This window comes from Chelonia mydas, chromosome 18, assembly GCF_015237465.2.
Source record: "Chelonia mydas isolate rCheMyd1 chromosome 18, rCheMyd1.pri.v2, whole genome shotgun sequence".
Taxonomy (NCBI): domain Eukaryota; kingdom Metazoa; phylum Chordata; order Testudines; family Cheloniidae; genus Chelonia; species Chelonia mydas.
The window spans coordinates 18,269,206-18,292,734 of NC_051258.2; the positions used below are offsets into that span (position 1 = coordinate 18,269,206).

The following is a 23,529-nucleotide window of genomic DNA, read 5'->3' on the forward strand; positions in this document are numbered from 1 at the left end:
CAGCCCCTTTCCACCCACTGCCCCATGCTGTTTCTTTGGGCCGGATTCCAAGCCAGTGGATAGACTCCTATTGGTATCAAGGGAGATTGGAGTAGGCCAGGGGTTCTCAAACTTCATTGCACCATGACCCCCTTCTGACAACAAAAATTACTACATGACCCCAAGATGGGGCACTGAAGCCTGGGCCTGCCCAAGCCCTGCTGCCCTGGGTGGGGTGGGGAGGGGCAAAGCCAAAGCCTAAGAGGTTCAGACCCGAGTAGGGTGGGGGGCCTGTAGCCTGAGCCCCTCTATCCAGGGCTGAAGCTGAAGCCTGAGCCCCAGGCAGCGGGCCTCGGGTTTAGGTTTTGGCCCCAGGTGGTGGGGCTTGGGCTTCAGCAAGTCTAACACCAGCCCTGGCTTGAGAACCGCTGGATTAGGCTCTTTCTGCATAAATCTCCCATGCTTAAAGCCATCATCTTGCCGTCCATGGAGGGCATCTTCAGCTGAAGAACAATCATAATAGGGCAGCCTGTTTTCTCTTTGCCTGCAAAACATTTCCATGCATCAAAATGTTTGTGGGACATTGGCTGCGTGACCCTTTTGTAACCACCTGGTGGAAAACACAGAGAAATAAACCCTTTTCCCTGCTGTGTTTTGAGTATTTATATATAGATCTCTAATAACCCATATTGATTCTGAATATGTAATGTCCTCATAGGTTAGGTGTTATCATTTAAAAACAAACTGTCCCCGCGAAAAGCAGCAAACCTTGATGAGTTTGAAATCAGAGGCTAACCTGAGAGTGAATTAGCCCGAGAGATTTGGAGCTGGTGTCTTGATTTTCTCTGTCTCTGAGCAAACTTCTGCAGAATAATAATCTGCTGAGGGCAAGATTGTTCCTTTAAGCTCCCCAGAGGTGCTGTGCCTCAAAGGCACCCCTGAGAGTCGCAACCCCTGTCCTGCACCTCCCCTGTCAAGGGGAGTAGTCATTCATCGGTGGCCTACTTTTCCCACCTCTTCCTGTCCACTCTCTGCACACCTACTCCAGGAACAGAGCAAGCACGCAAATAGCCCTGCTTACTTGTACACGGCAGGAGTCGAGGGCCAGGCCTGTCGAGAGAAATTGGAGGCTCCTCCCATTTCGCTTTATTTACACAGATCTGTTACAGACGTTTTGGAGGCCCCGCTGAGCTCTGGGCCCCAGTACAACTCTCCCGCCCCATCTCCCTCTCTCATCAGCCCTGCCAAGGTCTAGGTAGCCTTTTTGAGGGCCCTGCAGCAGTGGACAGTCTGAGTCACAGCCTAGCCCTTAGAGAACACCTTTCATCCCAAGGCATATTACAGACTGTCTCCAGAGAGGGCACATTCAGCCACTGCCAGAACGCAGTGGCCTAAGGGGTGGAGGGCAGCAGGCTACAGGCTGACTCTTCCCAGAAGTGCTCTAGGAGCTTTAATGCCCAAAAAGAACCTTGGGTGTTTATTATGGATTGTTCCCCTCCAGACAACATAACAAACAGTTTTACACAATACAGAGACAAAGGAAAACACAACGAGATAGGAAAAACTGCTTTGTAAGTTTATCCATATCTAGACAAATAAAGAAACTCAGCCATGGGGCTGTCAGAAGATAAAGTAGTATGTTGACACAGAAGTATTTTTGTACACATCCAAAATCAGATCAAAACTCCATCAGATTTGTGCTCCAAGAAATTAGGATCTTCATTCGTATTCGTTAAGATCAGACTCATTAATAACTTCATTAAATTGACCATTGTTTGATGTTGGCTTTCTTGGAAGCTTTGAAAATAGAATAAAAGAGTAATCATTGTAGCCTCATCGAAATCTGGAAGCTGTGCAGAATGAAACATTTCTGCCTGAGTGCTTGTTTTATCGACCTCTTGCTTCAAGAATCTAAGTCTCATTCTGGGAGGTTGAGTTTCCTTCGTGGGTTCTGGAAACATTGAAGTGCCATGTGCCACATAATTGACTTGTGTTTGCTGTTTGCAGTGTTGGTCCCAGGACATTGGAGAGACAAGGTGGGTCCAATAAAAGATCATACCCTTCCCCTCTCCCCCCCCCCACCCCTTGTTTCTCATGTTAGCTGGGTTAGTTATGGAGGACATAGACATCTGAAAAATCCCCCTCCACTACGCTGCATGGAACTCATCTTCTCTCCTTCAGCAGGACAGAGGGGTGACCTGGGCTTCCAGACAGCATAAGGCTGCCATACTTCATGTTTAAACAACAAAACCATCCCCTGTTCTAGCCTTACCCTTGACGAGGATCAGCATCTACTAATAGCAACTCATTTACCAGCCCAGCAGGAGGAGTGACGGGTAGGTGAGATGTGTTTTGCTCTTCCGTTGCTGCGTGGAGAATTCAGAAGGGATGTTCCTTTTTATCCTTAAATCTCTGGTGAACCAATGGGAGAGCAAACCCCACAATCACTCATGTAATGATTACATCCCTTTAAAAACTTGGCAAGGCTTTCTGTGTAGGGATCTTCTCTGTTGATCAGCATTTCTTCTGCGTGGTTTTTTCCTTATGCAAGTCACCTACATGCAAACAGGTGCAGCTTGAGCATTTCACCTGCTGCTGCTGCTTATTTCTCCACTTAGTTTCACAAATAGAGGATTATAACTTGTTATTATTTATATGGAACCCGGGGTGTGCACCGTGTGTACAATGGGCAAGGCATGCCAGGCAATTGGCAGGCCCCAGCTCTGAGGAGCTCCCATTATAAAAGGCCCAGCAGCTACAATAGAAAACAAAACAAATGCTGAACAGTGTGAGTTTATGATGTCCCAGAGGCCTCCTGCAATAAGTGCTCCTATGGTAATAGGTTGCTGTGGAGATAGTTGCAATGTCTCAGAGGGCATGGTGGCTTTAGGGGAACAGTAAGCAGCAGAGATCCTATTTTCATGCAGCTGTGCTTGAGCCAAGTCCTGACGTCCTTACATGGGCAATGATGTCAGCGGGAGTGTTGCATGAGTGAGGATGGAGCAGCACGTAGGAATTGCCAGATCGGATTAGACGGACTGATGGGCTGTCTAGTCTCCTGTCTCAGCCAGTGGCGATAACCAGACCCTACAGTGATGAGTGCCTGAGACAGATGAGATAGAATGAAAACCCAGCAGAACCATCAGATGCTAACAATGGAGAGTAATACGCATGCATTTCTTGCCATTCCTCTAGTTTGACCAGGCTGAATATAGTCATCACTCCCCAGCATCTTTCAACCCAAAGGACCCCACAGCCCTTCACAGACTTTCTTACGTCTACCACTTCAATGCAGCCACCTCAGAAATGAAATGCCACAGCAGCATAACAATGCCACACAGCCAGTCAGGGAAGGAATGGCCTGATCCTGCAAGGAAATGAGTGTGTCTTACCTTTGGGATGCTAAGAACCCACGTGAATCATCCTCCTTCTCACTCACTGCAATCAATGGAAGCTGAGTTCTCAGCCTCTCTCAGGATTGCGGTGAAGAGGAACTCCACGCCTGTTGAAATCTACAGAGGGTGAAGAGACCTGGGTTCAGTTCCTGGCTCTGCCATAGACTTCCTGTGTGACTCTGGGCAAGTCACTTCATCCCCCCTGTGCCTCAGTTCCCCTTCTGTAAAACAGGGATAGTCACACTTCCTTTGTCTGCCTTGCCTATTTAGATAGTGTGCTCTTTGAAGCAAGAACTGTCTCATTCTGTGTATATGTACAGCACCTAGCACAATGGCGGCCTGTTCTGGGTTGGGGCCAGCAAGCTTTCATGTACTATAAATTAGTGAGGTGGAATGTATTTATTTCCTTTACAAGTTATCCAGGACACAGAGGTTTGTGCCCATCTTGTTGGGACACAGCAAACAGAGTGCTAGGCATTTGCATCATTCACTGACTAGTGTCCATCAATTCTAAGTGACTATTTCCTAGCAAATTAAAAAGGAGAGAAACATGGGTTGTTTGCCAGAAAAATTAACAAAAAAATTAAATAAAAAACAAAACAAAAACGAGACAGAAGTCCAAAGACAACAGCTTGCATGTCTTTATGAGTAACTCTACACTTGCATTCTGAAAACTAGCCGAGTAGGAGTGAGGATCTTAACAGGCTGGAGGGTACAGAGCTGGCGCAGGGGAGGTGTTAAAGCATACAACACCAGAGCAAGCAGTGAAGACCAAAGTAACGCTAAGATAAAGAAATGAACTGACGTCCTGCTGGTGAGAAGTGAAATTAGTGACAGCTGCCGACTGAATGAAAGAGGTCCCAGGGGAACATGGCTGTCAGTTACCTGTTTGTTATTTATTTCCCAGCATCTACCATCCTTTCCTCTGGCACTTCCATGAGGGAACCAAGACTCCCATATCCCAGTTGAGAGTGGGGAGCAAAGAGTTAATTCCCGATTATCCCAGGTGGCTGAACACTTGAGTTGCAGTGAAAGGCTGGTAAAATTCATTTAACTCCTGCGCTGGTTTCTACCTATCAACGGCTCCTGACATACTGTACAGGGAGTAAAATGAGCCTGTACAATCCAGAGGAAGCAGAAAGCATTCTTAGGAACTTTCTGACATTGCATTAAAGGCCAATGTGCATGCATTATTATTATTTGAGAGGATGCTTTTAAAGGCTCAGTGATGAGCATTGCTTTGGTCTTCATTGCTTTCTTTGGTGTTTCTTTCACCTGAGTCCAGCTGGAATATGGACGATGCAAGCACCATTAGATGCCTCAGTCAAGATAAAGGTAAGGGAAGATTTTTTTAAATCACCTTTTCAAAGATTTCGTTACACTGAGATGGAATGCTTAGTTCTGCCTACATTCTGAGTTGATTATTATGTGTTATTCAAACTGAGATGTCTAGTGCAAAGATGTGGCAGTTTCTTGAGTGAGTCTTTGCAGTAACTTGGGTTTTCCTGACGTTACCAACAAACCTTAATAAATGTATACATACACACATGCACATATATGTTTGTAGCCAGGATCTGCTTCTCACCGATGAGCAGAGAGGAGGCACAAGTTGCATCTATCTCCCTTTTCTCTTGTCTAGGTAGCTGGCTCTCACTGTAAAGAAGAAATTTCCATTTTTATCCTCAGACCTTTTGCTATCCACAGCAGAAGAGGAAAAAAAGGCTCCCAGAACTATTGCGAGTCAGCTGTTTGCTTTTCAAAGAATGCCTGTGATTAGTTTTTAATTTTAAATCTACCAGGCTAGAAACACACTGAGCCATACTCATCCCTGGTGGAACCCCAGGTCTTCTCTGTGAATTGCCTCCAGCTGGTTTGATGTTGCTGCAGACGTTACCAGTCACTTGAATTTGGGGGTCATACCCTCAGCTCCTAAGGTCACCGGGAGAAATTATAATAATTTGAGCAGAAACTTGTGCAGTCTCTGGGCAGATCTACCCTGAAAATGCCTCAGCGGCACTGCTGTAGCACTTCAGTGAAGATGCTACTACACTGAGGGGAGGGTTTCTCTGTTCGGTGTAGGTAACCCACCTCCTCGAGAGGTGGGAGCTATGTCAGTGGGAGACTTCTCCCCTCGACATAGCGCTGTCTACACTGGGGGTGAGATTGTTTTAACTGCATCGCTCACAGGTGTGGATTTTTCACACTCCTGAGTACCGTCATTATACTGACTTAATTGCCTAGTATAGACCTGGCCTCTCTCTTTTTATTTTTAAAGCTGTATCATTGTTATTGACTTCTTTGGAAAGAGTCCAGTAACAGCAACCCTGAGTTGCTGTAACATTACATTAATGGACTCAAATGCCTAACTGCTTATCTCTGCATATTTTATAGCACTGTATTTTATGCCTGGTAGCCATGCAGTTTTATAATCGTTTTGCAGCAAGTAAAGAGGTGTGACTTCTTACATGGCTTCTCTGCGTGCACTGGGTGTGGTATGTCAGTTATCTCCTTCACATCTGTTGGAATGAATCCCTAGATAATGCCACACCAGACGAGGGACATATTCACCGGGCTTACATCCCTTTCACACCACTGAAGATGGGTCCTGGCTGGAAAATTCACAGCCAGATTCAAACTTCCCCAAAGTTAGAAAGGCACAGACCAGTGTGGCTGGGACCATTTCAATCATTCATCACTGAAGCAGTTGATGCTTTGGCAACCCGAAGACGTGGAAGCCAACTGGATTTTAAAAGCCTTGCTATACTGCAGTATTTCAGCAGTGTTAGAATAACAAGGGAAGTCTGGGGAACTTCACCTATGATTTGACATGTTTTCAGAGTAAACGGCCAGACTGTGGGCCCCTTACTCACAATGTTGAGCAGTACTCACCCAAGTAATTCAGTTAACTACAGTGAAGTTCACAGTCTGAACCCAGGTAGCTTGGATGCCCAACAAAATTCCTGAAGACCATCTAATCTGTAACCACTAGCCCATGGGGTTTGCGAAGAATTAAACAAAATGATAGAAGTATTTGAGATTCAACAGGGGGACATGCTTTAATGATGACATCAACTTAACTCTGAGTGCGTTACAAGAGTATTGAGATACTGTCAGTGCTTTGATTTGGTTTTTTAATATGGTCAACTTGGTGGCAGTCATCTTGCTAAACTAATACTCTAAAAAAATCTTATTGTTTAAGCAAAGTTCTCAAAAACAGCCTTGCTCAGGGTAAGGGTTAATTTTGTGTATGGCAATAGTGACAGTGCTTGTGAATCTCTTGCGGTGACGCTAGGTGACACCAAGGATTGGGAGCATAAAAGGTTTTATCCTGAAAGGAGCTAAGAAGAGCTGGGTAGGAAATGGTTTCCCTGTTCCATAAGAATGTTTGAGGTATAAAAAATTACTATCACAAACTGTGACAAAAAGTCAATCCTGGAAATCCGAGAGAATTTTTGGATTGTGTCAATTGAAACAGTTTTGATTAGACAGTTTTGAAAAGTTTCAGTTTCAACCTTTTAAAAAATGTGATAAATTAACTTAAATTTCTAAATGAAAAGCCATTTTGAACCAAAACCCAGAACTTTTCATTTTCAAAAGTGTTGAAATGGACATTTCAACCATTTGAAACTTTTTTTTTCAAAATTGTTCTGAAACGGGAGAGTTGTCAAAAGTTTCAGTTTTGACAGATCGGCATTTCCCATGACAGAATGTTTTGTTGAAACATTCCCAACCAGTTCTAGTGTTGAGTGCCTCCAGGAAGATACTGAGTGCCCCCAATTCCTGGTAACCTGACTAAAGGTTGACAGCACTCCACGTTTCAGGATTGGGTCTAATCTTTGCTCTCTGAGGTCAGCCACTCCACACCTAGGAATCGTCAGGTGGGGAAGCGATGGTAGAGTGGGAAGCATACCACCTGCAGCACCTTAGCCTTTTAGTCGCAACCCTGCTACTGCTTGTTAGTCTATCTGGGAAGAAAAGACTCGGGGCACATCGGAGCGATGAGTTCTCAGACTTCCATCTCCCAGGCCCCAGGGAAGCAGTCAATCTCAGTTACTTATTTGAGTCCCATTGTTTAAGCCCCAGCATTGTCCAACTGTGGTTTGTGGACATTCACCAAGTCTGTGTTTTTGCCAGCGGGGGTCATTCTAAGCCAGTGATAGGAAGCATCTCGGAAGCAAAGGGTGCTGGGGCAAGAAGAAAGAGCAAAAGTACTACAAGCCTCTGCTGTAAGGCTAGCAGCGAGGCCATTACATCATGTTTCTTTTGTACCAGGCAGGTGTTTCCTTCCTGTCACTTTGTGTTAATTGAGAACCTGATTCTCCTCTCACTTTCCCTAGTGTAAAGCAGGGATGACTGCACTGAAGCCAGTGGAGTTACACCAGGATAGGAGGGAGCAGAACCAGTCCCTTACTGGAATGTTTTGTATCCCTGAATTACAGCCTGGTAGCGATGAAAGGTGTCAGCTCAACAGCTCTCGCGGCCAAAGCCCTCAAGTGACCCACAAGTTGGTAAGAAACAGAGAGCTTTTCCCCTGCAGAGACACTGTAAGATCACCCCTGAAGTGTTTAAAAAACGCTGCACTGCTCGGCAGCAGATTCCCAAATTTTCAGCAATTGCTCAGGGCACAAGGGAGATTGGAAACAAGCATCAGTGAGAGCAGGGTTGGGCCCATAGGCAATAGAGCCCAAAGTCTGCGGAAGAGACTTTATGGTATTAGGAATTTCCTTTCCATTTGGCATTGGTAAGAATCCCTCCGGCCCTGATACGCAGCACCTTGTGGGTCAGTTCTAGGGTGTTGGTTAGGAAGTCAAATATATGTTCCCATTAGATGTGACCACAGAATCAAGCTGGAATTGCAGCTGTGATGAAACATCTGTAATTTTGGAAACACCAATATTCTGCTCTGAGTTAAACTGAGGTAAATCTGAGTAACTTTACTGAAGTGAATGGAGCTGCTGTGGATTTACACCATCTTAACCTGGAGCAGAATTAGGCCTCCAGTATACAATGGGCTGGGGGCCAATTTATCAGATGTGAACGGGCATCTTTTATGGGCATCCTAGTTGCTCCTATTAGTTAGCTGTCTCTTTGCCGCTGCCTGACATTCATCTCACTGTGCTCAGTCCCGGCTGTCAGTTTAGCTAGTGTCAGGTGGAACATGCCCGTTGCGGAGCTCAGTGTCCTTTCCTATCTATCAATCTAGAAGTGGTCCTGAGCTAGCTGACAGGACACTGTGAAATAGCACTCCAGGATCAGTTTCTATTTTGAAACCTTTTACTTACTACACACCTCACAAGAGCAACATATTCCTTTTTGCATTACTCCCAGAAATGGAATCTGATAACAAGCTTTATTGATGTGAAGTAGGGTCGGGCCAAAGAGCTGGTGTTCATTTGAGATGGGGATTCAGGTTTTGAGACTGAACGAGGGCTTGGATTTGATGGTGATGAAATCTCATGAGCTGCTGCAAGGTTGCCGCCCCCAAATTATAGCAATCTGCAAGAACAGCTGCTTTTGTGAGCTTTTTGCCATTTTGGGCTGAATCCCAATCTGAACAGACTCCTTCCTGGCTTGGATCCTCAGCCAAAAGCATTGGGCAGGATTGGATTCGTGGAACTAAATCTGAAACAACCCCAGTGATTTGGTCCAGTCTTTAGTAGGAGATAAATACATAACTGGTCTCTTCCATTATGGGTAAAGTTCTCCCCTCTGGCGGATCTGCATCACAGACTCCACTCAGTCTTATACATGTAGCTTCCATTTTCATTCAGCTATGGTGATTGATGCAATATATTTGTCTTCCAACGGAGAAAGATATAGGGGAGGAAGGATGGTCTATCGAGTAGAGTACGAGTCTGGGTCTTGGCACACCTGGATTCAATTCCTAGCTTGGCCACAGACTTAGATGTGTGACTTAGGGCATGTCACTTAGTTTAGCCTGAGCCTTGGTTCCCTATCTATGAGATGGGATGTAGCCTAATCAATTATTACACTTATCAGATCGTTATCGAGGTGCAACATGCACTTGTCACACATGACAGGTTCTTTTTTCAGGTGGCTACTTAGAGTTAATGGAGAAGATGAAATTTGGTGAAACACATAAACAAAAACATAAACAAACTTTGAGCTTTACTTCATACAGACAAATATAAGTGAAATAATAAAAAAATCAGTACACATAAATATCAGAATAAGAAGTACAGTAATATGGTTTCCAGCATTGTTCATATTTGTAATCTTGCATTGTGTATACTTACAACTTTATGAAGATCATTGGAAACAAAGACAGTATGAAAAGTAAATGGAGCTCATCAGCAGGGAGGCCCTGGTTTGGTTTACACTGTCTCGGGGACCCAATGAATTCAAAAATAGGAACTAGATTTATCCCCCTTCTTTATGTTTGTTATCGGCTATACAACCGTATTTGGTCAATTTCCATGCATGCAACAAGATTAATACCTGCCCCTTATCCATATGTGGCATTCCAGCTTTCCATAGCTATGCCTTTGATCATGAATATTGCTAAACTATATCACACATTTCTGAATAATTCCTATACGTTACTACGGTCTAACTACCTAGTTACAGCCTAGTAACCAGATTCCCTCTCCGCAAACTCCCTTCTGGCAGAATTCTGCAGCATACTGCACTCTTTGTGGTTACTCATTTGTCTCTCGAAATGAGAGTGCAGAATTTGTGACCTGGAGTTATCTTCTTGGGCCTACCAGCTTTTAGCTAAACTTCAGCCTTTAGCATGACTACTCCCACAAGGCCTCACACTAATAACACAGGTCTTTAACTATAGCAAAACCTAACAATCCAATTATTTGTTCTCCTACTTGTTATTACAGCTTTGATACCTTCCATTAAACATGCTTAACAAAGAAATTATATTTTACCCAAAACTATAAACCCTCCAAGGTCAGGTCAGAGTCATTGGTCAACAGGGGATGATGCCTCCTTATCACATAGTAGAGTTTTGAGATGACAAAATGAGTTAATGGCTGAGAGCTGCACTGTTACGATGATGATGAGGGCCTCGATAAGTTGATTTATAAACTAGGTTCGGTGGGTTCTTATGGGTGAGTCTACTGGACTATCTGTTCTTGCAAAGTCATTTGTGGGGGCGGGGGGGGGGGGGGGGGGGGGGAGAAAAACCTGGATTTGTGCTGGAAATGGCCCACCTTGATTATCATATACATTGTAAGGAGAGTGATCACTTTAGATAAGCTATTACCAGCAGGAGAGTAGGGTGAGGGGAGAGAAAACCTTTTGTAGTGATAAACACCCATTTTTTCATGGTTTGTATAAAAACATCTTCTGTATTTTCCACAGTATGCATCCTATGAAGTGAGCTGTAGCTCATGAAAGCTTACGCTCAAATAAATTGGTTAGTCTCTAAGGTGCCACAAGTACTCCTTTTCTTTTTAGTGGGATCAGTGTCTAAAGAGGAAACGCTCTAATTTATGATGGGAAGGAACATTTCTGATATTCCATCTGTGGAGGAGGTTTGTGCTAGTCACTTTTTGGTGTGAAAAGTGAACAAATGACAAAATTCCACTTGAAGAAATAGGCACAGCCTTCCCTGAGCTGCTTGCATGATGTGTGTCGAAGTGAGATGAACAATAAGTCTGATACATCAAAGAGCCTATTACACTTGCCAATTGTCAGTGAGTTAATTAAGGTGGAGGAATTTATTTTTATCTTTAGGAAACATTTGGGCCTAATTCTCTGTGACCTTTCACTTTGCATGGTCATTTGTAGGTGTAAACAGTGGTTTTAAAAAGTTACCTGAGTAACTTTCCACTCACAGCAAGTGATAGCATTTTCACACTTACTTTGCACAGGCATAACAGCTGACACAGAGTGCAAAGGAGCAGAGAATGGGGGCTCAGATAGGTAGCTACATACTGTAAATGTGTAAAAAAAAAATTATTCTGTCCAAATCTGAACTACATGGTTGGCCCTGCTGTTGCATCATGAGTGGGGTTGATAGCACCACCTAATACTAAGGTTGCCTGACACTTCCCAGTGCAAGACTCTGTTTTGAGTTGCTTATAACTTTGCCAAACTTTAACAGTTTGGGCTGAAATTTTCCATGGAGGGTGTCTGCCTCAGGAGGATTTTGAATTTTTTAGCCAGAATGGTTCAGTTGTTTACGACAACGAGGTTAAGGAAAAGTATGTTGCTTTGCAATGCAATAAATAAATAAATCAGGTAACCTTTCCTTTGTAAAGCTCTAGAGCCTCAATGCTTTCAAACAGGGACTGGAAATGTGGCAGGAGGGTGCCTTTATGTCAGGGATGTGCTTTTTGTCTTCCTGGTGAAAATCTGCCCACGTCTGAGCATGTTGTAAACATAGGTGCTGGAACTAGGAGTGCTGGGGATGTGGCTGCACCTCCTGGCTTGAAGTCATTTCCATCATATACAGGGTTTGCAGTTTACTTCAATGGCTCTCAGCACCCCCACTATACAAATTGTTCCAGCTGCCCTGGTTATATGTAAGGCTACGATTTGGTCACGGAGGTTGCAGAAGTCACAGAATCCGTGATTTCCACAGACATCCGTGACTTCAACCCACAGCAGTTCGGAGCTGCAGGCTACCCCCACCTCCCCTGGTGTCTGGGAGCTTCGGGGTATCCCTGCTGCCTGGAGTGGGGGGTCCCCCACAGCTCCCCAGCAGCCGTGGGTGCAGAGGAAATCCCCCAGAGCTCCCCAGTCTCCGCGGGTGCTGGGGATCCCCAGAGCTCCTCAGCCACCATAGGCGGAGGGGAGGGAGGAATTCCCCAGCAGCTCCCCAGTCCCCGGGTGGCGGGGTATCCCTCCCAGCTCCCCAGCCGCCATAGGCAGGGTCCCTCCCAGTTCCTAGTCACAGGGCAGGGACCGCAGCTCCCAGCCGCAGCAGGGCAGGGTGCTGGACCCTCTTCCCTCCCACTTTTTGTCATGGACAATTTTAGTAAAAGTCAGGGACAGGTCACGGCTGCCCTGAATTTTTGTTAATTGCCCGTGACCTGTCCATGACCTTAACTAAAAATGTCCGTAACAAAATCATAGTCTTAGTTAAAAGCCTTGGAAGAATCTCAGTTTGTACATGCTCAACAGAGACTTAGATTTTAGAAGCTAAAATCTCTGAAATGTCAGAATTAAGATTGGTTTCAGAGTAACAGCCGTGTTAGTCTGTATTCGTAAACAGAAAAGGAGTACTTGTGGCACCTTAGAGACTAACCAGTTTATTTGAGCATGAGCTTTCGTGAGCTACAGCTCACTTCATCGGATGCATAGCATATCGTGGAAACTGCAGAAGACATTATATACACACAGAGACCATGAAACAAAAAAGTTTTGTTTCATGGTCTCTGTGTGTATATAATGTCTTCTGCAGTTTCCACGATATGCTATGCATCCGATGAAGTGAGCTGTTTTGTTTCATGGTCTCTGTGTGTATATAATGTCTTCTGCAGTTTCCACGATATGCTATGCATCCGATGAAGTGAGCTGTAGCTCACGAAAGCTCATGCTCAGAATTAAGATTGTCTGGGCAAACTTAATCCGCACCTCTTGTGTGTATGCTTTATGATCATCTTTAATTATATGATCACATACTATTTTGTCCACGGGATCTCTTCCTCAGTCAGTGCACAGAGTGGATCTGCTCTGGGAATGAATCAGGGTTGTGTAGTTAAGGAGACTTGTGTGCAGGACCCCAGCTTTGTTTCTTGTAGACGTCGGAAGAAGTGTAGTGTATGTGGCAGGGACTACAGGAGGAGAAAGGATAATCTCATTGCTAAGGCACCTGAATGGAGAACCATATTCTATCCCTGCCTCTGTTGCAATGTTCGTGTATGATGCTGGGCAAGTTGCTTAAACCAGACTTTTCACAGGGGGTCACTAACTGTGTTCCTCATTTTCTGGGTGTCTGACTTATGATCTGATTGCAGAAGTGCTGAGCACGCATAGCTGCAAGTGAAGGCCCTGGGAGCTGTGCTTTGAACAAATAAAGTGCTGTATAATGGTAAGGACTCTGAAAAATCAGGTCTCAAATTGAGCACCTAAAGCACTCTCTGTCCCGCAGATCCCCATCTATGAAATAGCACCCCCTCATCTCACAGCGGTGCTGGGAAGGTAAGTTAATGTTTTTGAAGCACTGAGACATCATGGTGCTGAGTGCCATAGAAAAGCCATTGAGGAAGTTTGTAACTCTTCATAGCAGGGTTTAAACAGTGTGCAGTAAATAAGGCATAAGGCCCTACATTGAACAAAAGAGACAAAACAAAATATTGAATAGGTGCTCATTAAGTGAGCACCATCCATTCTGTGCACTAAATGAGGCAGGAGGCCTGGAATAAATAATACATGATCTTGTAGTTAAAGACTATCGTAATTCATATGCACAAGAGGGTTGAATTAAGATTACAGAGACAACCTTATTTCTGACATTCCCTAACTTTACAGGGCTTGACTTTGCAAGCTTAATATTCTTTTAACATAACTGTTTTGTGCATAACATCTATGGAAGATAGCTACTATAATTTGTAGTCTAAAATTTGTAGAACTGTTAAAAAAGGAGAGAGCACAAGTTAATACCAAAAGCACAACAAATTGATGTGTTTCTCATTTAATGACGTCCCTAAGCGGCATATAAAGGATAATTCTCAGAATCTCGACCCTTTGTGGGCCTCTGGGAGATAATTTAACATAAATCTACATTTTTACACACATTAGCTGTACTATTTACGCTCCGCTCCTTGCTTTAAACATATTATCAGAGTATTTATTGCCTCAAAAAAAGCTGACTTTCCTTGTTAATAATACATGTGTTGAATCAAGCAGTTTGCTAGGCAACAGATCAAGGAGATAAAATTCAATTTTGAAAGATTATATATCCTGTGTTATGGAGGAATGAAATGGGGGGGGGGAATACTTTATTCATAAAACAACAAAGTGGGGAGAGGGCTGAGGGAAACGGTGTTGAGAAAGAGGAAAACATAAAAAGATATAAATATAAAGAGAAACATAGCCAAGCCAGATTACCTGGGTGAAATTCATCCCTCTTCAGAGGGGATAATGCACCACATAATTTCCCACTTAAGTCTGCAGAACAGGTTTTAAGTGGTGCCTAAGACTTGTGCTTGTCTTTGTTCACTGGGGTGATTTCAGAATTTGTATAACTGAGGTCAGAACCTGGCCTTTGGACTCTACCTGGATTTCACTGGCTCTGCAACAGCTAGAGTTCATGAACCAAAGTTAGTAAAAATTTCTAGCTGAAATGAACTTCTTCTTGTGCTATCTTTCTTTTTTTTTCTTTTGTTATTGTTGTGAGCAAATTGGACTTTGTTTGTAGAGGACAGTGAGCTGTAACTATAACCATACAGAAATTGAATAAAAATGAATGCTGCTCATTCAAGATTTTTACCCTTTATAGGGGAGTCTGATTTTTAAAGATGGTTGACAGCAAAACTTCACAGTCTGTGTCATACAGCATTCCATAAGCTAAGCAAATAGCCTGCAAATAATCATTTCTTCAGATTTAGCCTCCTTTTATCTTCACAGGTGGCAGTGCTGTTAAATGTATTTCTCTGTCAAATTTAATCAACAAATATCTTTTCTGATTTTGTTCTCCAGGGACTGGTCACAGATACTTTACATTCCCGCTGGGTTGCTTAATTTTGATTGGCCAAATAAGTCAACGTGTACTGCTCCTTGATTGGAAGCGCAGGCAAGCACTTCCAACACAGATTCTGTTATGTATAAATTCCATATTTGGTTTCTGTGAATGTTCACATATGAAAGCTTGAAATTTGCTTTCTGACAACTTTTATTGCTTGAACATGTATGGGAAACATGCACAAAACGGGTGTGAGCATCGCAAAGTGAATTCTTGTCAAAAAGGATATTTGCCTTATTCTCTCCCAGATCTATCTGTAATCAAGATTACCTTAGCTGGGGAGATCATTGCATGACTGTTTGATTCACTGCACAACGGAAGTTCACTGCACATAAACTGGTGGATTAGATGAAGGAAGAATCAGACATTCAGGGCAAACTGTCTTTTCTCACTTTGGTTTGTTTAATTTGGCCCATTTAAGTAGACGTCTTTAGCACTGGAAGGAGGGGAAATGATAAATGTCCTGCTTTTGAGAGGAGGAATGCACTGTCACTCATAATAATATACAGGAGCTACTGGGAATCTTTGTCTAGCTTTAGGACTGTAAATCAGGATTTCTCAGTGGAGAAATTTTACTGTCTTTGGTGTAAATCAAGATCAGTCATTATCTTTAGTAGTAGATGAAAGAATAGGAGAGATCCTTGTTGCTGTGATATATGCACCATTTTCTTCCAGGAGCTTTAAAACCCTCTAGCTATTCTTCTCAGACCTCTTAAACTGTAACAAAATGAATTGAATACTGCAACTCTTAGCTCTTTACATTTAAAAAGATTTTTAGATCCCAAAGGATTTTAGACTCTATTAGGCCATGCAAACCTTTATGTTTAGTATGTTCCCTGAGACTGAGTGGTGGGGAATAGGGATAAAAGCTTCCCAGGAAACTGACATTGTGAGCTTTATCTTCCTTCTGGACAAATTTCTTCTGAGATTAGATCACATCATGGCCTTTGAGCTAAGCTCAAGGATCTGATTCTGATCTCACTCTTCTTTATAACAAGGGAGTGACTCCAGATTTACTGGTGTACGTGACAGGAGAATCATGCCCCAAGCATTGAATGATGAGGATGGGTGGACCTCAAAGAATGTGGAGGTTTGTTTCAAATCCAAGAGTCTGAATATTGCCCAGATTTCTCTGGATCTCTTTGGTCTTGAATTCTGGTTACAACTCTCATAAGAGGATCCTGAGGCTCTCAGGAGATTTCTGGTAACTACAAGTTACAGTTCAGTTGGAGGTATTGCAAAAATAGTCTTTCATGAGAGTTTAGCATTTCCACTTCCTATACTAGCCCAAGCCAGCTAGTGCAGAGACCACACAGAGATTTTTCCAAGTTTACTGAACTTTTTAAAACATCAGGAAGGGTTAGCTACACATTCTGGGGAAGATTCAAGATCAATTTTGATTGTGTCCCAGCCAGTCTTCCCATTGCTAATTCACAATCCCCAACTCTCTGGTTTTCCTGTGTAATGAGGAAAAAGATCCAAGTCCAGGGGAAGTTCTTTTAGGGAAGTCAACTGGTAAAGTGAGTCCCCATATGAAAGTCAGAGTCATTTCATGCAATGGGTGGAGTCTTTAACGTTCAGCCAGCAGCTTGAGATATAAAACAGAGATGGCCGGAGAACGTTCTATTAGTAAAGCCCTGCGCGGATACAGAATTGGTATCTGCATCCGATCCGCGATCCACTAACATGGTCCACGGATATCCGCATCCGTCCATGATCTCCAAACGGTCCATGGATATAAACCTCATATCCGCAGATTTGCAGGGCTCTATCTATCATGACCCTAGACATTATGTTCCAAAGTGGACCTTGATCTGTTAAAGGATGTCTGCTCAACTTACCGCCTCGTATTTCAGGGCAGTGCTCAGATGTTGCTTAGAAGTTAAACAATTCACCCATTAGCTCACTTGCTGGTTTCCTTATTTCCATTTGTATATTTGAGCTTGTGGAGAGCTTAGATGCTGTCGGAGTAATTGTGTGAGAGTAAAATTTACCTTCAGTTCCAGTCTCTGGTTACATGTTTCAGAGCTTGCTGTTCCTCAGCCATTCAAACCTGTTTAAAATTAAACATCAAATAACATTACCAAAGCTCCCACAGGCTTCAGTGGAAGACAAGGCACTCAGCACCTCAAAGGATTGGGACCTAACACATGGCGTGCTGTATCCTCTTTTACAAGAAACTCACTTTTGGCTTATTTCAGTTGCCTTTTCTATATGCACATATTAAAGTTCTTATAGTTACAACTTGCTTGTCGTGGTGTTCTCAGCTCAGAGACCAAGGCGATGGGTGTGGTATATGTGCTCCCTCCATCTATTCTATCCACCTGTTGCCTACAGTTTTATGTGAAGATTGTAAGCTCTTCAAGGCAGAGACTGTCGCTGTAATTTGTTTGTACAGTGCCTAGCACCATGGGGCTGGAGCCCCTAGGCACTACCATGCTACACATCCACACAGCCAAAACACGTGTCCAGCCTCTCATTATCTCGCACCTCAACTTCCGCAACATCCTTCTGTCTGGCCTTGACAAATGCAATCTTGCCCTGTTCAGGTTGTTCAGAGTGCTGCTGCAAAGATCATATCCATAGTTCATTGCTTTAACCGTATCACCCCTCTCTTGACGGCTATACACTGGCTCCTCCTCTTCCATCACATCAGACACAAAATACGTGTCTTCCTGTTCAAGGCCCCTCACTTTATATCCTCATCCCACCTATCATTTCTCATATGCTATCGAGTTGCTGACCCCTGCCTCCAATCAGCCAGTCATCCCAGCCACCGTCGCCCACTTGTTACATTCTCAAACCCACACCATTGTGCTTTCTTCCGTGCTGTCCCTCACGCTTAGAATGAGCTTCCTGTAAGCATCTGCAGAGCTACTGCCTTGTCCTCTTTCACATCCCTCTTATAAGTCTCCTTTACTGTGATGCCGGCAGAAAAAAAAAATGATAATGGTTAAGAACTGGTGTGTTGAAACCACTGTCAGTCCTACTGATCCATATTGCCTCATTGTTTCCTTGTGCTCCACCACCTCTGTCTGTCTGTCTATCTACCTGTTTTCTCTTCTCTTACACTTAGATTGTAAGTTCTTTGCGGCAGGCACCATTGTTTGTTTTGTGTTTCTACCCTGCTTAGCACTACAGGGTCTTTGTCTGTGACTGGGACTCTTAGGATACGTCTACATGGTTAGCAGAACCCTGCGGCAGTGAGTCTCAGAGCCCAGGTCTACAAAATCAGGCTTGCAGGGCTTGCACTACGGCACTCAAAACACCTGTGTAGATGTTTGGGCTTAGACTGGAACTTGGGCTCTGAAGTCTGGGGAGGGGGTGGGCTTCAGGTTCTGAGCGCCAGTCTGAGCCTGAAGGTCTACACAGCTATTTTTATAAGCCTAGCATGAATCCTGCAAGCTGAATCTGTCGACCCTGGCTCCGATACTCACTACCGTGCATTTCTGGTTGCCAGTTAGACTTACCTTTAGGTTCCACTGCAATGCAAATAGATAAATAGTAATACCAGAACAGGTATGCAGAATGATGGAATTCATCACTTGTGGACTTGTACCTTTACGAGTTCAGTTTTGGCTAGGGAATAATATATAATGAAATAGTGAATGAAACTGTGTTTTGTGCTTTGCTCCCATTTGAAACCTTGATCAGGGTTGTATTAGCAGGAGGCAAAGTTCTCCTTTGGCACTGAGCTTCTCCTTCTCTAGTGAAGGCTTCATGGAGCCTTCACTATCCTAGAGGCAATCAAGGGAAATCTCTAGCACAGATTCCCATATTGCTTCCTGCAGTCAATTAGCTGCAGGCCTCCTCTGAATTTTTGACCAATCTTCTATCACAAGGCACCATGCAGACAGCTATCCTGGTTCTCTCTGGACTACAGATGAATGAATGAGTACAGATAAAATAAAAACCAACTGGGGCCTTCATCAAAAACTCAGACTAAGCTTGAACAGATAGTAGATTTCAGTCACTTTGTTAGGATTTTGCCTCCGGGTTCTGGCTGAGGTGGGAAGTGTAGGCAGGAATGAGAAATACTGTTTTCACGTATTTCTGCCCCAGATACAAGCAGGAAGGTGCGGAAAACTTAGGCTCCCAGAAGTAGAACTGGGCAAAAGTTTTTGGCTGAAGCTTTTTTTCAGGAAAGAATGCAGATTTGGTGACACCAGAACATTTCACAAATTTGTGTCTGTTTTGCCAAATAGTTTTAGCTAAAAAAAGAAAAGGAAAACAAACAAATTCTGACAAAGTGTAAATGTTTAATTGTTTGACATTTTCAAAATGAAATGTTGTGATTTTTTGGTTCAAAATTACTCTTCATTTCAGAATTTCCTTTAATTTTGTACAAAACCAATCCAAAACACTTTGAAATGGTCAGAATCGAAATGAAACATTTAATTTGAACTGAAACCATTTTTTTTATTCAACTTTTCAATTTGCCAAAAATTTTGGTTTTGGCTCGACCCAAAAACTCTTTTTTGAAGTTATTTTTTGGGATTTCCAGCAAACTAAAGATTCCATTATTCACACAGCTCTGCCCATGAGCCTTTCGTGTCTGGATAGTTCATAGAAGCTTCCAGACCTCTGGATGCTGACCTGAACAAGATCTCTGACCCTTTGGAGGCTTCTCATAAATCACAGATGATTGGGCTGCTAGGGACCCCTTTGATAACTTGCTAGATTTACAGGATTGAACCAGATGATCTGGGAAGTCCTATCCAATTGCATCACCAAGGAGTCTGAATTATTGACCATAGCTACATCTGTCTGGCGCACATTTTTGACTTGTATTGATAAAGACAAGATGCTGGCTGTCCAAATGGGGGTTTCTATACAACACCTGAGCTTTGAGAGTTCATTTCTGGTGTAAATATCATGGGCTGAATCTGTGCTGACTCTAGTTCGGGGGTTCTCAAACTGGGGGTTGTGACCCTTCAGGGGGTCATGAGGTTATTACATGGAGGGTCACGAGCTGTCAGCCTCCACCCCTAAACCCTGCTTCTCTTCCAGCTTTTATAATAGAGTTAAATATAAAAAATGTGTTTTTAATTTATAAGGAGGGTTGCAGTCAGAAGCTTGCTGTGTGAAGGCATCACCAATGCAAAGTTTGAGAACCATTGCTCTAGCTGGTTTACACAGGGTGTGCATCAGAACTGAATTTGGCTGTGCTACTGTTGTTGTTTCTTTATTATTTCACTATTTTTATTTGTTGCCGGTGGCAGGGAGCTGTTTTGTGAAATGAATGTTGATAATTTGCTCTTGGCTTTGCAGAGCTTTGTGCTAATAAAAGAGGAATCAGTAATAAATTAAAAACCCAACAGGAGTGAACAGGAAAATGTTGTATGAGCAATAATTCCATTTCTAGTTATTGCAATGAGAAGACAGTCCCTAGGATAGCCCCTGACTGACATCCTTGGGAGGCAGTTTGGTCTAGGCAGGAGACTAGGTTAGTTCTAATCCTGTCTTTGCCATTAAGGTGCCCTGTTACCTTAAACAAGTCACTTCGCCTCTCTGTGCCTGTTTCCCATCCTGCCCTTTGTTGTCTTGTCTGTTTAGACTGTAAGATGCTTAGGTCAGGGACTGTCTTATTATTTGTATGTGAAGCACCTAATGCAATGGGCCCTGATCTCAGTTGAGTCTCAGTGCTATGGTTATATGAGTATATGATAATAAATGTGCTGAGTTCTGTGAGGGCATTGAAACTACTCACGTGCATAGTGTTAATCATATGCTTAAATGCTTTGCTGGATTGAGGACAGAATGCTCAGGACCTTATGTGATTGAGCCCTAAGATAGTGAAGCAAATCTCAGGGGTCAGGAAGGAATTTGTCTTTTCCCATTTATAACATAGCAATGTGCATGAGTGGGAATGGTTTGGGTTTCCTTGGAAGCATCAAGCATAGGTCAGATACAAAAAACAGACTTGATCCAAGGCAATGTAAGGCAAATCCTGCTAAAGTTCCTGCTGAGCAGAAGGACACTGTTGCCTGTGGTTTCTAAGCAGATACAACCAATGCGGATGAAAGGTCCTGGGTCGACAACCCTAGAGACTGAGGGTATGGCTACCCTGCAGTTGGATTGCAGTTCAGGTAGGCATACCCACACTAGCTTTAATCTAGCTAATGTGGCCAAAAATAGCAGTGAAGTTATGGCGGCATGGACCCCGGTGCCAGCTAGCAATGTGAGCACATGCCCAGGGTTCCAGGCAGGGGTGAGCCCTGTTGTGTGTCACTGGAGTGCCACATCTTATTACAGATGGAGAAATGGAGGCCCAGAGAAGATGAGTGAAATGGCTGAGTTCACCTTGCACGATCAGTGCCAGCTGTGGAAATAACGCCCAGGAGTCCTAACGCCCACTCTCCTGCTCTAACCACTAGGGAACACAAAGTGTATAAACCATCTGATGGGACTTCAGAAGTCTTGTCTTTTCTAAATGGCATTCAAAATGTCCCCCACTAAGACTCTGATATAGGCCTCTCTGTCTGCCATCAGATGGGCTATAAATCAAGAGTGAGTAATACAATCAGTGCTGCCCTTTGAGCCTATATTTTGTAGCCTTGTGAATGAACACAGTGGAGGAGGGATGAGCACAGAATCCCAGAGAAAGCCAGTGTAACTGATGCTTATGGCAGAATCCAGTCGAGGGTTATTAATATGAGGAATCAGGCAGTGCATAAAGCTGTGAAATGGGCTATTTATAGAGTTGGTTTAGTCTTGATGGGCCTGTCGAACATGATTAATGTGAACAAGAATGCTGTCCATGCTGAACCTGGCTACATGCTGCAGATCTATCCAGAAGAGATTTATAAAGTAAAGGAATTTTTTAAAAGGTTAATCGTCGACAAAAATGCCAGATTCTGAAGAAAGTTACGACATGTGAGTAAAACCCTAATTACATCAAATGCAGAAACCCTTGAAAAGGTTTAACAGGTACTTAAAAGTCTTCATTCAGACTCAAGGTTCTGTCTCGAGGGAATCCACTCACACACAAAGGTGCACCCTTGAGGACCCTCCATATTCTGCTTAGAGCAGGGGTCGGCAACCTTTTAGAAGTGGTGTGCCGAGTCTTCATTTATTCACTTTAATTTAAGGTTTCACGTGCCAATACTACATTTGAACGTTTTTTAGAAGGTCTCTCTCTATAAGTCTATATATTATATAACTAAACTATTGTTGTATGTAAACAAGGTTTTCAAAATGTTTAAGAAACTTCATTTAAAATTAAATTAACATGCTGATCTTACACCGTCGGCCCACTCGGCCTGCTGCCGGCCTGGGGTTCCATTCACCTAGGCCGGCAGCAGGCTGAGCGGGGCCTGTGGCCGGGACCCCAGCTGGCAAGGGGCCGGCAGCCAGAACCTCAGACCAGCAGCAGGCTGAGCGGGTCCGGCAGCCAGGACCCCAGACCAGCCGTGGGCTGAGCGGCTCAGTGGGCTGAGCGGTTCAGCCCGCTGCTGCTCAGCCCGCTGCTGGTCTGGGGTTCCGTCCTCAGTCTCCTGCCAGCCTGGGTCCCGGCTGCCGGCCCCGCTCAGCCCGCTGCCGGTCTGGGGTCCCGGCCCTGTCCACATAGAGTAGGTACCGACTTTCTCCCTGGTTCTGGCCCATTCTCTTCCTCTCTCTGCACTGAGCTGAGGGTGGGAGTGCGCTGAGCACAGGGCTGGGGGTGAAGGAGCAGGCTGGGTGTGTGAGGAGGGTGCAGGGGTCAGGGTGGAGGGCTGGGTGTGTGAGGAGGGTTCAGGGGTCAGGGCAGAGGGCTGGGGGTGCGTGAGGGAGGTGCAGGGGTCAGGGCAGAGGGCTGGGGGGGTTCAGGGTCAGGGCAGAGGGCTGGGGGTGTGTGAGGGAGGTGCAGGGGTCAGGGCAGAGGGCTGGGGGGGTTCAGGGTCAGGGCAGAGGGCTGGGTGTGTGAGAAGGGTGCAGGGGTCAGGGTAGAGGGCTGGGTGTGTGTGAGGAGGGTTCAGGGGTCAGGGCAGAGGGCTGGGGGTGCGTGAGGGAGGTGCAGGGGTCAGGGCAGAGGGGTGGGGGGGTTCAGGGTCAGGGCAGAGGGCTGGGGGTGCGTGAGGGAGGTGCAGGGGTCAGGGCAGAGGGGTGGGGGGGGTTCAGGGTCAAGGCAGAGGGCTGGGTGTGTGAGAAGGGTGCAGGGGTCAGGGCAGAGGGCTGGGTGTGTGTGAGGAGGGTTCAGGGGTCAGGGCAGAGGGCTGGGGGTGCGTGAGGGAGGTGCAGGGGTCAGGGCAGAGGGCTGGGGGGGTTCAGGGTCAGGGCAGAGGGCTGGGTGTGTGAGAAGGGTGCAGGGGTCAGGGCAGAGGGCTGGGGGTGTGAGGAGGGTTCAGGGATCAGGGCAGAGGGCTGGGGGTGTGTGAGGGAGGTGCAGGGGTCAGGGCAGAGGGCTGGGGGGGTTCAGGGTCAGGGCAGAGGGCTGGGGGTGCGTGAGGGAGGTGCAGGGGTCAGGGCAGAGGGCTGGGGGGGGGTTCAGGGTCAGGGCAGAGGGCTGGG

The 23,529-nt window shown here is 44.7% G+C and overlaps 1 protein-coding gene across 4 annotated transcripts in view; it reads left to right on the forward strand.

Annotated features, from left to right (window-relative positions):
* The window catches only part of PLCH2 (phospholipase C eta 2), a 323,941-nt gene that overhangs the window by 150,751 nt on the left and 149,661 nt on the right, over positions 1-23,529 (forward strand). The window contains exon 1 of one of the 4 annotated variants that reach the window (XM_043531627.1): positions 4,472-4,709. The exons of the other annotated variants lie outside the window; for them this stretch is intronic. Within the exon in view, the coding sequence (XP_043387562.1) occupies positions 4,667-4,709 (43 nt within the window). The 5' untranslated portion in view covers positions 4,472-4,666. Of the gene's footprint in view, positions 1-4,471; positions 4,710-23,529 lie in introns of those variants that run through there. 4 annotated transcript variants of the gene reach the window in all.